The following is a 13,659-nucleotide window of genomic DNA, read 5'->3' on the forward strand; positions in this document are numbered from 1 at the left end:
TGCTCCATCACTGGAGATTTTTAAGACAATGGTATAGGTTCTCCTGCTTGAGCAGGGGGCTGGACTAGAAGACCTCCAAAGTCTATTTCTATTCTATTCTATTCTATTCTATTCTATTCTATTCTATTCTATTCTAAATACCTCTTTTTATATAATAAAAAATACTAGGAGAGGGGCAAATGCTTCGGAAGCACAGTTTCTCTGAAGATCTGCAGAGGAGATCTCCTCTCAAGTTGTAGAAGTTTGGCCATCTGTCCCTTTTTGTGCCTTTAGGTACAGGGAGCCCTCGACTTATGACCACAATTGAGCCCAAATTTTCTGTTGTTAAGCGAGACATTTGTTAAGTGAGCTTTGCCTGATTTTATGACTTTTCTTGCCACAATTGTTAAATGAATCACTGTAGTTGTTAAGTTTAGTAACAAGGTTGTTAAGTGAAATCTGGCTTCCCCATTGACTTTGCTTGTGAGAAAGGTCACAAAAGGTGATGAAATGACCTTGGGACACTGTAATTCTTATAAATATGAACCAATTGCTAAGCATCTCAATTTTGATCATGTGACTATGGGGATGCTGCAATGGTCATAAGTGTGTAAAAAAGTCATAAATCACTTTTTTCAGTATGTCGCTAAACATACTGTTGTAAGTTGAGGACTACCTGTACTGCCCCTGGGAGGCATTCAACTGCAAGTTCAGCCTGCGGAAACAGCAGCCTTTAAGGGAGAGGGAGGCAGAAGGACAATCATAACACTTTTTGCAATCATCAGAGAAACTAATTTCCCACCAGAAGTTAGTCAACTCCTTGTTTTATCATTTCTTAATTAAAACAAGCCACCGAACATAAAAGAGGGAATGTGTTTAAAAATTCCAAATTCCTATGTGCCTTCATTACCCAGCTCTTAATATTTAAGGCAATTATCCTGAGTTTAAGAAAAATCTGAAATAGTGCTAGCAGGCACGATGGTGACTTCATTTTGTTTAATAATGTAAGAATTTATATCACTTATTTCCCCTAGTATTTAAACGGCTTCATTCCACCAGACCTTAGTACACCATCTCATGGCTGTTTAAGAACAGTCCATTAAAGGTGCCTTACATCTAAAAGATTATCCTGCCCAATTCTCCTTTACAGACTGAGAACCCTATCAGGGGAGAAGGGGAGATCTTGAGGCTGTCCTTCTACCATTAGCAGCCCTTGGATGACCTAGTACAGCGATCCCCAACCTTTCTGGCTTTGCGGACCGGTGGGGGGAGGAGGAGGAATAGTTACACACGAGCACACGCACCCGCCACTTGCACAAATGGAGGTGCGCACACGCCCTCACCCACCGTCTCCATGTCCCAAGTCCAAATAGGCCGCAGCCTAGCAGTTGGCCACAGCCTGCACATGCATACTTTATGTGGTAGTCCAGTGCCCCGCTGATGCTGTTCCTCTTTTGGGGGGGGGGGGAATTTGTGCTCTATCCTTTTAAGTAGCCCACTGTATTATCACTCTTATATTACTTATTTTTATTATTAATCTTTCAGTTTTGTGGAAAGTACATCCAAAATGGAGGAAGGGCATCTTTGGAGACCATCAGCTGACAGGGCCCAGAAGGAAAATCTTTTCTGCCCTTTAGACTATCATTCCCCTCAGAGATTAGATTGGCCCTGTCTCTACTGGCTTTTTGGCAGGCCCTGAAAAGGCTGAATATAGAAAGCAGTTCTGCTAAAAGCTGAATTTAAAAGCTGCAGATTAAAAATGTCACACCTGCTGAATTTAAAAATAAAAAAATGCAATGGAATAACATCTGGGGAGTCTCCGATTCTTTATCCCTAATCTAAACACTCATGTCAGCTCATGTAGGAAAAAGTGGGTGTATAAAATACAGATCATGTTCACATATCAAGCGAATTACCTGGCTGGCAAATATTTACTGAATATTCAGTGATCAGGTGTTGCTAATGAGCCATCAATGGCTTCTTCAGCTAAACCTCTCTGTACTGTGCAAAATAAAGATTTTTAGTATTGTTCAGCCTTGAAACAAGCTAGAGAAAGAAATGTAACATTGTAGCATGTTTTCTTGTTTCATACCAAGAAAGGAAGATAGTTGCAAAAAGCCATGGATGGGTCATCAGTAGATCTATGCAGTATTCCAATCCAAAGTGGGAAAGATGGTTTGGTCCTTTGGATTTGATGTTGTGCAGTCAATGTATCTGTAGATACATAGTCAAAGTCATGCTTTGGGGGGGGGGTATGTGCATGGTAGGTGCACATTCTTAGGAAAACTGGTGTTAATATGTTAACTCCTTAACACGAGTTAAGAAAGCATCAAGAAGAGAGTGATATGGTGTGAGTGTGTGTTGTTCTACCTGCTGCTGCCTCCTTAACTGAGATGGCTACCATGTCAGCCCCATAATAAATGCAGCTTCTTTAAGGATCCAAGGAAGGACAAGGTTGAAAATTCATATCTGAAAAAATGGACTTTGAGCAGTAATTCGTTTCATTTCATATTTGTAGATGGATCATTGGCTTTTTGACAGATAGGAAGCAGAAGGTGGAGCTAGGGAAAATTGCATCTGGTACCCAGGCAATTAGCACAGGCGCCCCTCTTCATATGCCAATGACTGCACCCCAAGAGAAGCCTCTGTTGAAGTACTGAAATTTGCAGATGATACAAAGGCAATTCGCCTCATCTGAGACGGTGATAACTCTGCATATAGATGGGATTTTACCACTCCTACTATGTTCCACAGCAGAGTATCAGCAGTAGAGCACTTCAGTTTTTTGAATCTATAATCTCCCAGGACTTGAAATGGACACCTAGCATTAGAACCATCATTAAAAAGGCACAACAAAGAATGCTCTTCCTGTATCAACTCAGGAAGTTCAAATAGCTCCAGGAGCTGTTGATACAATTTTACAGAGGGATTATTGAGTCTATCATTTGTACCTCTATAACTGTCTAGTTTGGTATACCAAGCAAACAGGACAGGCACATACTCCAATGGATAATTAAGCCTGCAGAAAGAACAAGTGCAGCCTGTTCTCCATAGAAGTCCTATATATTGCGCAAGTCAGAAAGTGGGCTGAGAAGTTATATGCAGACTCCTAAACATCCTGGACATAGATTGTTTCAACTTCTCTCCTTGGGATGGTGCTATAGGGCATTTCAGGCCAAAATAACTAGACACAGGGACAGTTTTTTCCCTTGTGCCCTCACTCTTCTGAACTTAATTCTCACAGTCCTGTCAAATGTCTATGTGTATTTACCCATGTAGTATGATTGTAGTATTATTATTTATTCTCCTTGTTATCTTCTTTACTCCCTTCTTATTGATATTATTATGATTATCATTATTCTGTTGCTTTGCATGTACACTGAGAACTTCTGCACCAGAGACAAATTCACTGTATGTCTAATCACACTTGGCCAAAATAATGTATTCTAATTCTAGTTCCAGCTCTAATTCTATTCATTTTAGCCCAGATCCTGAAGCAAATTGTACACTGCAATGTAAAACAGATTTGCTCAGAAGTTTAACTGATCTTGCAAAATAGATAGAATCATGATTATAGCTTTATTTTCCTCTTTTAAAGAATCAATCCCACAGCCAACCAAATAAAGGTTTTTACATTATTAGTGAAGTGATTCTACACATGCAAAACTCGGTTATAGGCCATTCTGAATATAGAGAACAGGTCTAAATCTATGAGCACAAACAACTTTCTTAAAGCCACCAATGGGAGTTAATTGCAGAGCTATGAACCATACTTGGTTCAAAACTAGCCACATTCTACCCACTTTATGCTACATTGTTTGAATGCTGAATTAGGTCCTATTTTATTCAGGTGGTTTTTGATCAGGAAGCATTTTCAGCATAGAGAATATTCTACTTCATTCTTTCTTTACTGTCTCAAGTTCTCAAAACTTTGATGGTATTTTAGAATCATTTGGTATCAAATAACATTATATCTAGCTGAAATGGCCTTGCATCTCTCTATGCGCTTCTACAGAAGAAACAAACATAACTTGCATTGTTTAAGATTCATAGCAGAGTCAATTCTACACACATACCACACAAAACACTTTTCATATCAATATCGCTTTTGACTGTGAACCTCAAACACCAAGAAGAAACAAAGGCTACAAAAGCCAGTATGATATGATGGGCCACACGTCAGACTTGAACCAATGGTTCTGCCATGAAACTTACCATGTGCCCACTTAGTCACTTGTACTCTTATAAAATGGGATTATTCCCATTTTATTGATCTGAGCTCCTTGGAGTAAGCACATAGAAAACTAGTGGGATTAACAGTAGGGGAGTCCAGCTTTGCCTGAGTGAGACACAGTTTACTTGAAGGAGCCAGGTTAGTACAGCAGTAGACTTAGAAGAAGAGAAAAGAGGGGATGAGTGACCTTGATGCTAACCCATGGTTTGTTTTATACTTACTGCACCAGTACAGATGTAGCATTGACTCTTTGCCAAGCATCATTTACCATTCCTCTTCCTCTTTTCCTTATCCAGCATCAACCTGATTTTATATTATCTGTGCACTGGCACCATGTAGATGCTAATCAGGGTTGACCCCAGAAAAAGAGTTTGTAGATCTATAATTGCTTCAAGCACTGATTCTCAGGATAACTTTGGTTAGCACAAAGCACGGTTTGGTCTACTTGTAACGTGAAACCCTGCTAATGCAGGGAACAATGGGCTATGGAACTAATCTGGAGAGGAATAGGAGGGAGGAAGTGATTTCAAACATAGCTTGCATGGAGTCCATGTTACAGCTGCACAGGGCCCACTGTCTGTTTTTCTCTCAGATTCCAGGCCAGAATCAAACTGCATCCCTTTGTGTTTATAACAACAACAATTAAGACGACACACAACTAAGCATACTTCACTTCCCAAAGATCAACCGCAAAGAGAAACACCTGCCTGTGACGTACCTTCTGACCCATTTCTTCGTTTCGGTACTTCCTGAAATAGCCTGCTCAGGTTCTGGCCTGGATTCTCTGTTGAAAAACAAGTTGGGTAAGAACAAAACAATCAGGGGGTGGTTCTTCTTATAACTTTGGGCTGTGAGATGAAACAAGAACTGCCTAATATTTATAGGGGTTAGGGAGGGAGGGAAGGAGAGAGGGAGGGAGTGGATAGTGAGCAAGGGCAGCAGTGAAATCAAGCAGCTCGCAAATCTTTTAGGCCTAGCTAGTTTGAAAAAGGAAGCAAGGCAGACTACTGGTTAATAAAGATTATAGCTATGCATCAAAAGAAGATTAGAAAGATATAAATAAACATCTGAAAGGTATAAAAAGACAGAGATGGGTCAGTAATTCTTACAAGAGTGGATGACCCCAAGGAAAGGAACATGCTGCAAGATGCTATAAACACTTTTTAGCAATCGAGGGAAACTCTGCTTCAAAAAAGCACACAACACCTCCTCAAATTCCTATTCTCTTTAAAGCTTCTCTTCCAAATGAAATCATATTGCTTAGAAAGACAAGCAATTCCGCTTTAGGAATCAGGAATGGGAAATTTCCATTTGCAATATTATTTCATACAAACACCAGCAAGGAGGTTTGTTCCAAAGTGAATATCCAAAGTATCATGTAATATAATAATAATAAGGAACAAGCCAACCATACCAGTTAGCATCTTATGAAAATAAAAAGTGGGCGGGAAGTGGTTGACTATCATGATCTTTATTCTATACATCACAGGTCCCCAATCCCCGGGCCGTGGCCCACTACCAGACCATGGTCTATTTGCAATCAGGCCACGCAAACCACGGGCCAGCATGCATGCGCATGCATAGCTCGACTCGGACAAGTGGTGGGTCGCGGGGCACGCACGTGTGTGTTCTCTCAGCTTGCATGGCTGGGGGGAAAGGAGAACCAGGCCATGTGACTGGCAGTCTGGTATAGGCGCAGCTCAATTAGTTGAGCTGCATGTGCATGCACATGCATGCCGGCCTGCTGCTTGCGTGATTCATGCTGCACGTGTGCATGGGCCCTCCGCTCAAGCAGCCAGTTCCCCATTCCTCCCAGCCGGGCCACCAAGCCAAAAAGTTTGGGGACCACTGCTAAACATAGTGATTTTTTTAAAAAACAACAATGTGATATATTGTTACCTTATTTTAAATTATGAGTATCAGAATTTTGGACATATCACATATTCTGACAGGGAGCTAAGTAGGGAATAACTGGCTCTTCACTTCAATCCCCCAGGTCCCATACAAGAATGAGAGGATAGAGAATATAGTAAATGCCCTTCGCACAGAGGCACTCATATATTATTGTAAGTGCTAGACAATTGTGCATAACCTTTGTGTGTTCAGGTGCATGTAACTGGGCTCTCATTGGCTACTGTGTTAACAGTGCACTGTATGAGAAAATGTATATGGCTAAGAATTCATATTTTTAGTTCTCACAGTTATAGAGAAAAGATAACAGCTAGAGTTGAGTGTTGCCTGCCTGTTTGCCTCTACAGGGACCACGGAGGACATTTTAATGGAGAAAAAAGCAGCTCTCCTACTTCCTCTATGGAATGTATTTCCAACATTTCCCATCCTTGGATGAGGTCTTATGCCATATCAAACTTCAGAGACTGTTAAAAAATATACAGCCATTTTATATTCCTTAATAAAATAGGAATGCTCCAGTTTGCAGCATGTACAACCAGCATTCTTTCTGCCCCTCTGCAAACCCCATCCTTGAATAGTAACCTGGCAATTCCTGCTTATGAACCCTTCTGCCCTTCAGAATTATATAGTTTGATCTTAAATGTTATCTTATAAGACAGTGTGAAACCTGACCAGTTTCAACCTTGTGCTATGTTTAACATTTACTGCAGAACCTCTGAGCCGTATAAGTGGTTACTGCTAATGAGGACATTTCTGAATCCAAGGAAAACCCACAAGATTTGATGCCCTAGTAATATTTTTGAAGGTATGATTGAGACATCATGCAATTCTTCTGTAAAGGAACACTAATTTTACAAGTGGAATGGAGCTGACATCTCACTCTCTTCTCTCTCCTCTTTCTATGATCGTACAGCAAATAAATGGTGCTGCTGCATTCGCATCAGGTCTGTGTTTCAAAGCCCAGCCCCACCTGTTCCACTGATACATACACTTCATAGTCCCAAGCTACTGAATCTCAAAAGCTGTGTTTTTAAAAGTCTTTACATTACAGGTATAAAGCAATCACAGCTGGGATGGTCAACTCAGTTGTTAAGTGAAGTGGTTGCTAAGTGTAACTTCGATCTTACTTCAAGCTTTCCTTTCCTTTCCAGATCTGCAAAGGTAGTATCGGTAAATGTGGGGACTGCTTGCAAAGTTACTTTTTCATCACTATTGTAACTACAAATGGTTGCTGTACAATGCAATCGCTAAACAAGGACTATCTATGCACTTTTCTTCTATTGTCAGTTCATGATGGTTTCACTGTGCCTATCAAACTGATATACTGCCAGAATCTATTTCACAGTTTGCGTTTTGTACCTTCCCAAGGTATCATTTTTTTTTCTGTTTTACTGCAAATTGTCAGACAACACTGATAACTGGATAGGATATAGAGTTAATATTTTAAAGTAAATAAAGCATATGGTAAATAATTCTAATAAAGGGCATCTCCCAAATGTATATCTGGAGTATAGGTGAACTTTTGATCTTAAAAGATGAAGAAGATTCACAGAAGCCGTCCCAAATTTTTCCCCAAACTGCTACCTAAGCTACTTTCAACTGAGGATTTTGGGACCTTCTGCCTTCCTTTGCTTTACATATATGTTGAGATTACAAAAACGTTTGCAATCTCACAAGAGACTGGTCATTTGATTTTTTGGTGAAAACATGCAAATAAAAATTTACTTAAATCTAAAGTCTGTGGACATGGTTTTGAGGGATCATGCTTTCAGTGATGGTGGCCTGCTTAGAAGAAAAGGCTGGAAATGCCTTCCATCCTAGGATACTTAAAAGCAGTTAAATATGTTTCTTGGAGAAGTTTTGTTTCTGCAAAAGTTTTGTTTCAAAAGAATGGGGCTGGAGCGGTTAAAGAGAAATAACGCTTGGACAGAATAAATCCCTATTTCATCTCTGTATTCCACAGGCAACTTCTAATTCCATTAAAAACGCTCAATGAGACTTTTTATCTGGCCTGCTTCTTCCTTGTACTGCAGGGGTGTCAAACTCAATTTCACTGAGGGCCGCATCAGCATTGCGGTTGCCCTGGGGGACCCAGGTGGGTGTGGCCAGAATGGGTGCAGCCTACTGGGTGGGCGTGGATGGAGTGGGTGTGGCCTACTGGGTGGGCGTGCCCAGTTCTACATCATTTGTCTTAAGGATGCCTATGGGGGCCTGGGCAGGAGTGGGACAGATGTGAGGGTCTCTGGCAGAAGGGGGTGGGACTGGGGCAAGTGCCAAGGCATGGTCCACTGGGGCAAGTGCCAAGATGGCCATCACAAAATTGTACATTGGCTCCCAGCTGGCCTGGGCCAGGGCCAAGGCAACAGGAGCCGTTCCCTCACTGTTTCCAGGATGGCTTCACGGGCCACATGAAACCACTTCGCGGGCCGCATCCAGCCCCCGGACCTTGTGTTTGACATGTCTGCTATACTGTTATACCCATCTCCCCAGCCAGCCAGACTACCCACTAGCTGCTTTTGTCATATATGAATTTGCATGGCCCCAATAACAAGGGACCATAATAAATTGTTCTGAGTCTAGCAGCCCAATGGACCTGATGGCTTATAGGCAAGAGGGCTAAATTTACAAATACTCAGGAGATCCCCTGTAGCTGCTATAAAGATGGTGAAATATATTAGCCATCGATTATTAGAATTAATTTCAAATATTACTGTGTTTTCCATTGGCAATCAAGTGAGATTTGCCAAAAGAATGTCAAGTGGTCCTAGCGCTACTTTCACTTTTAAAAAAACTCTCCTGTAATGTATGCTTAACAAACCAAAATTAAGAGGGATCATGTAATGATAAAACCTACCCTACTATGGTTTGATCAGGCAAGGTAGATAAAGTTTCCTACAAAGCTAAACTTTAAAAAAAATCAGCTCTCCTTTCATTGCTGCCCAATGCATGAGAGATAGTTTAAGACAGGGGTCCCCAACCCTTGATCGGTGGACCGGTACCGGGCCATGGCATGCCTGCAACTGGTCCGCATAAACAAGCAAAGCCCCATCTGCGGGATGCAGGCAGCACACAAAACCACGAACTCTATAGTCTGTGGAAAAACTTCTCTCCACAGAACTGGCCCCTGGTGCCCAAAAGGTTGGGGACCTCTGGTTTAAGAGGTATACTATCAATCAGCTTACACAGATTGTAGCCCATTGGAATCCATCTCCAAGGTCAGCCCCACAGAAATGAACACAAGCTGCACAGTGGTATTTTTGTCTTTTTTGCAGTTCACATCCATTCCTATGGAGATGGAGCACAATCCTTAGATACCTATGTTTTACTCTGCTATTTCAGCTTGATTCCTAGCAAGGCCTTCTCTATTCTTTCCACATTATATATTGAACACCAAGCAGACAACTTAAACAAACACACACACACACACACACACACACACACCATTCTCTTTTGACAGTGTCTCCTATCTAGACAAACATAGATGCCAAAAGAGAAGATGGAGGCCATTGCCTCCTCACTCACCTCTCTGCCTGCCTTGGATGCTGCGCAAAGCCAAGATGTTCTGCTCATCAGAAAGGAACTGCTTCATTTTATGGAATGGCTCCTTGCCTCTCACGGTCAGCTTGTTCCATGGTTTAGGTCGAGCCAGAATCTCACTCACAGATCCTTGAGAAAGTCCCAAGACGTAGTGTCCAAAGATCCGCTGTCCGATATTGTGCTTGATCAATTGCTCTTTGACCTGACGTGCAATTTCAGCTGTGTCTATCTCCTCACCTTCTGAGGTGCTGCCGGTGCTTTCTGATTGGTTGGGTGACGGGGCCATGCCATTGACATCTGGGCTTTGTTGCAAGGGACTTTGGGAAGATATGGAGTTTGTGCTGTAGGGACCTACTGAAAAAATCATGCTTGTGCTTCCCGCTTCCTGCATGGCCTTGGTGTAGAAGGACTGCATAAGTTGGCGCTGGAGGAGAGAGTTTAGTGCAAATTTTCCTGTAGAAGCCAGGGGTAAGCTGGAGCTTGCCAAGGATGAGCTGAAAAAGTCTTGACTTAAACCCGTTGGTGAGAACTGGTGTGTACCATTAGTATTGGAAGCCTGCTCCCCTGCATTGCGGGGCAACTGAGGAGGAGGGGAGGCCGGCAAGGTTGCAGGACGCTGACTCTCAGGCTGGTCTTTCCCTTTTCTCCTGGCTGACCCTACAAGGAAGGTCAAACATAATGCATTATGGGGGATCAAAAAGAAGGGGGGAAACCAAGACCAAAATGCAGAGCTTGCCCCACAAAAGGGAAAAATAGTGCAGGTTGCGTTTTGTTTTGTTCTTGAAATAAGGGCCAATGAAGAAAGTGGTTTGGGTTTTTGTTTTTGTTTTGTTTGTTTGTTTCTTTTAATTTTAATAAGCCAAACAAGGCCCCCAAGACAAACAACATGCATTTCATGTTTGCACCTTTCTTGTATGTTGCAGCCTGGAGAATTCCCCCTTCCAAATATTAGCAGTAGAACAATGACATGAAGTGCAGTTACATAATTCTTTTGTTTTGGTTTAAAATTCATTGACGCACACACAAACATTACTTTGGTTCCTTGCACATTTCAGTTGTTCCAATACACCCCCACCCTCCACATAAGAACAGACCTTGTTTGAGCCCAAATGCAGCAAACATTTATCAAGGCTAGATGAAACATACACAAGACATAGAAACCACTGCTCAAAGGAAGCCACAGAAGAAACACAGAAACTACCCACAAGGCAGCAATCACCCAACTGCCCATTGACACATTAGGCACCAGCTCTAGAAACCTTAATTGGAAAAAAAAACCTCCAGGAAATTCTATTTATTTGAAGACCCCAGTTGTATTGTTCATTTATGGCATGCAAAGCATCCCTTCCAAACAAAACACATAAGCAGCCAAATGAAGCCAAAATTCACCGCTAATGGAAATAAAGGAGGTCAACGATTCGAGTGAATGAATCAGCTATGAAAACAAGACAGGATCTCTTTGAAACACCAACCTATGTTTTGGGAGAAGTGTGCATGGGAAAGAATGTCACGGTGAGACTAAACAATTGAAAGGGAAGGCAGGCTCCAATGCTGCTCATCACAACATATGAGAACATTTCTCCTTCTTCACCTTTACCATTTTTCTAAGGGCTCCGAGCCTTAGTCTATTATCTATAGGTATAAGCAGGGACTCCAACATAAGACAAGATCCTTGCTCACCATTCATCTTTCTGTCATCGCTCTGGCCTTGGTTTCACATCCCCTTCCCTTTCCACATCCTCATCTCCCCAGAGCAAGCACAACCTAAATAATAATTACCTATTTTTCTCCCATCCACTTACCGCTCAGGTCACTGTTTGTGATCCGCAACGTGGCATTTTCTGACTGTAGCAGGCGGTTTTTCTCCAGCAATAAGACCTCCAGTGGTTTTGATGCAGCATCCTATGAATATGTAGAGAGAATAAAGAGAAAACATGGGAACTGGTTCAGGTTTTTGTCCCGGGACAATAGGGTGGGAATTCAAAAGAGTGCAGATTCTAGCCTATGGCACTTCACTGCTTTGCTTAGTGGCTGTAGAGACTGTTTAAATGCTTCACTAAATCATTTTTTACACCTGCTTGTCTTTAGACACAGCAATATCAGGGGTTATCTTCCTTGCAACATTATGTTTCAGATTGTATGAAAGAGGTAACTTGTATGAAAGAGATCTGAAAGTAGTAACCAAAGCCGTTCCTTTCTCCTTCCTTCCTTCCTTTCCTTCCTTCCTTCCTTCCTTCCTTCCTTCCTTCCTTCCTTCCTTCCTTCCTTCCTTCCTTCCTCTCAATCATCAAAACCACTAAGTGTGCACTAAAGATGCTGGACTCCAATTTGTAACCTATGATTCAATGAAAGGAATACACAGCAAGGAACGTTGGGGATACTTCATTTTTTGCACAAGATTTAATTTAGTTCACATGTGCATTTAGGATTTAAACTTAGAGTTCTAGTTGCTGCTTTTAGAACAACATACTAGTAATGAGAATGAAGTCAATTTGGAAAATCTGACACCCTTGAAGTGTGTTGAGATGAATTTGTGGAATTTTCAATGTAGTGAGATAATTCTGGGAGTTATGATCCGAGCAGAATGAGATGCCACACCAGGAAAACTGTTGTACTGTTCAGATCAGGGAGATGGTTCAAATTGCCAATCCCTATTTCTCTCTGAAACTGATATTTAAGAGAAACTGGAGTCAATATAAACGGTGCTTACATTGTAAATGGTTTGGCTTTGTTAATTATTATTCATGTAATTATCAGCTCAATGCTCATACAACAGTGGAGATAATTGTGTTAGTGGACAAAGTAGAAAAGTACAGCTCATTTGTCATCTGCATTAATATCTTAAGACTCCCAAAAGTTCATCTTGATCACAACTTTTCAATTATCTATTTGGGTAATTCTAATCATTCTAATCATCCTCATACATCTTGCATGGTTTGCAAGTGACAATAAACTAGGTATAGATAGGCAGGTGCCTGTTGAATCCTTCCACAAATAGCGTGTAATGATGATCAAATCCTTACCAGTTGGTGTGCTACTGTCCTACTCATGGGAAGAATCAGTGAGCCCAAGTTTCATAAGTTAAAGTACATGGGACAATTGAGTTATTATTGTGTCTGATCATCTTATAAACCCACGGTCATTGAAGGAGCTTTGGTTTAGGGTTAGACCACAAGTTCTAGACCACAAGTTCCCACTTCAATTCTTGTATTTATTTCTGTATTATTTTCCTCTGTAATCTTTATTTATTAAATTTATTAGCTGCCCATCTCAATTCAAAGAAATGCTGGGCAGTTTAAACATACCAATAGCCAACACCAGGAAAAAAAAACAACCCAGCAGCCAGCTAACAGAAAATGTAAGATTTTTCCGTAAAAGAAGAACAACAGCTATGATCACTCACAATTACTACAAGCTCTTGCTACATTTGAATAGTAAGTTTTCAATCCAAGTGAACATTCAAAAAAATTTATCCAGCTCTGCTCTACCAGAAAATTGAATGAATTACCTGGATGCTTGAGCCGTCAGATGGCGCAAACTCCATGGACTTCAAGATGCTGCAAAGTGGAAAAAGAGAAGAGTTATTTTCCACTCCGTCCTTTCTTAACAGCTTTACTAAAGGGCATCAACACTGTAATTTTTGGCTCTCCAGGAACATCCTAAGTGATAACTTCAACAACTTTTCTTTGGAATCATATAATCTGATAATGAATACAGAATAAGTACTAATGCTAGTTATCAGAGAAAAGCATCCTCTCAAATGTCCCCTAAATCACTGCACAGTGAGATTCCGCCAGGCTCATTTGCAACATAAATTTAAAGGTTAATAAGGATATAACATTTTAAACTGTCAGAAACAATATAAATTTATATGTATGTTGCTTGTAGGGAAAGAGGGAACACAGTCATAATAAAATGGGAAAATACCAACACAAACAACCACCATCCTCATAAATGAATGTTAAATGTGAAGTATATGTAAAATATACTAGCTTGCT

General features: G+C 41.0%; 1 protein-coding gene across 6 annotated transcripts in view; it reads right to left on the bottom strand.

Moving 5' to 3' along the window:
- The window catches only part of CUX1 (cut like homeobox 1), a 372,829-nt gene that overhangs the window by 104,704 nt on the left and 254,466 nt on the right, over positions 1-13,659 (bottom strand). For 3 of the 6 annotated variants that reach the window (XM_039333964.1, XM_039333961.1, XM_039333963.1), the window contains exons 13-16: positions 13,170-13,218; positions 11,464-11,563; positions 9,647-10,318; positions 4,932-4,997 (exon numbers count right to left, since the gene is read on the bottom strand). In XM_039333964.1, the coding sequence (XP_039189898.1) occupies positions 4,932-4,997; positions 9,647-10,318; positions 11,464-11,563; positions 13,170-13,218 (887 nt within the window). The remainder of the gene's footprint in view (positions 1-4,931; positions 4,998-9,646; positions 10,319-11,463; positions 11,564-13,169; positions 13,219-13,659) is intronic. The other 3 variants (XM_039333967.1, XM_039333965.1, XM_039333966.1) reach the window with 2 other exon arrangements.

The sequence above is a fragment of the Crotalus tigris genome, unplaced genomic scaffold, assembly GCF_016545835.1.
Source record: "Crotalus tigris isolate CLP2741 ecotype Arizona unplaced genomic scaffold, ASM1654583v1 scf7180000024514.4999324561:1519799, whole genome shotgun sequence".
Classification (NCBI taxonomy): domain Eukaryota; kingdom Metazoa; phylum Chordata; class Lepidosauria; order Squamata; family Viperidae; genus Crotalus; species Crotalus tigris.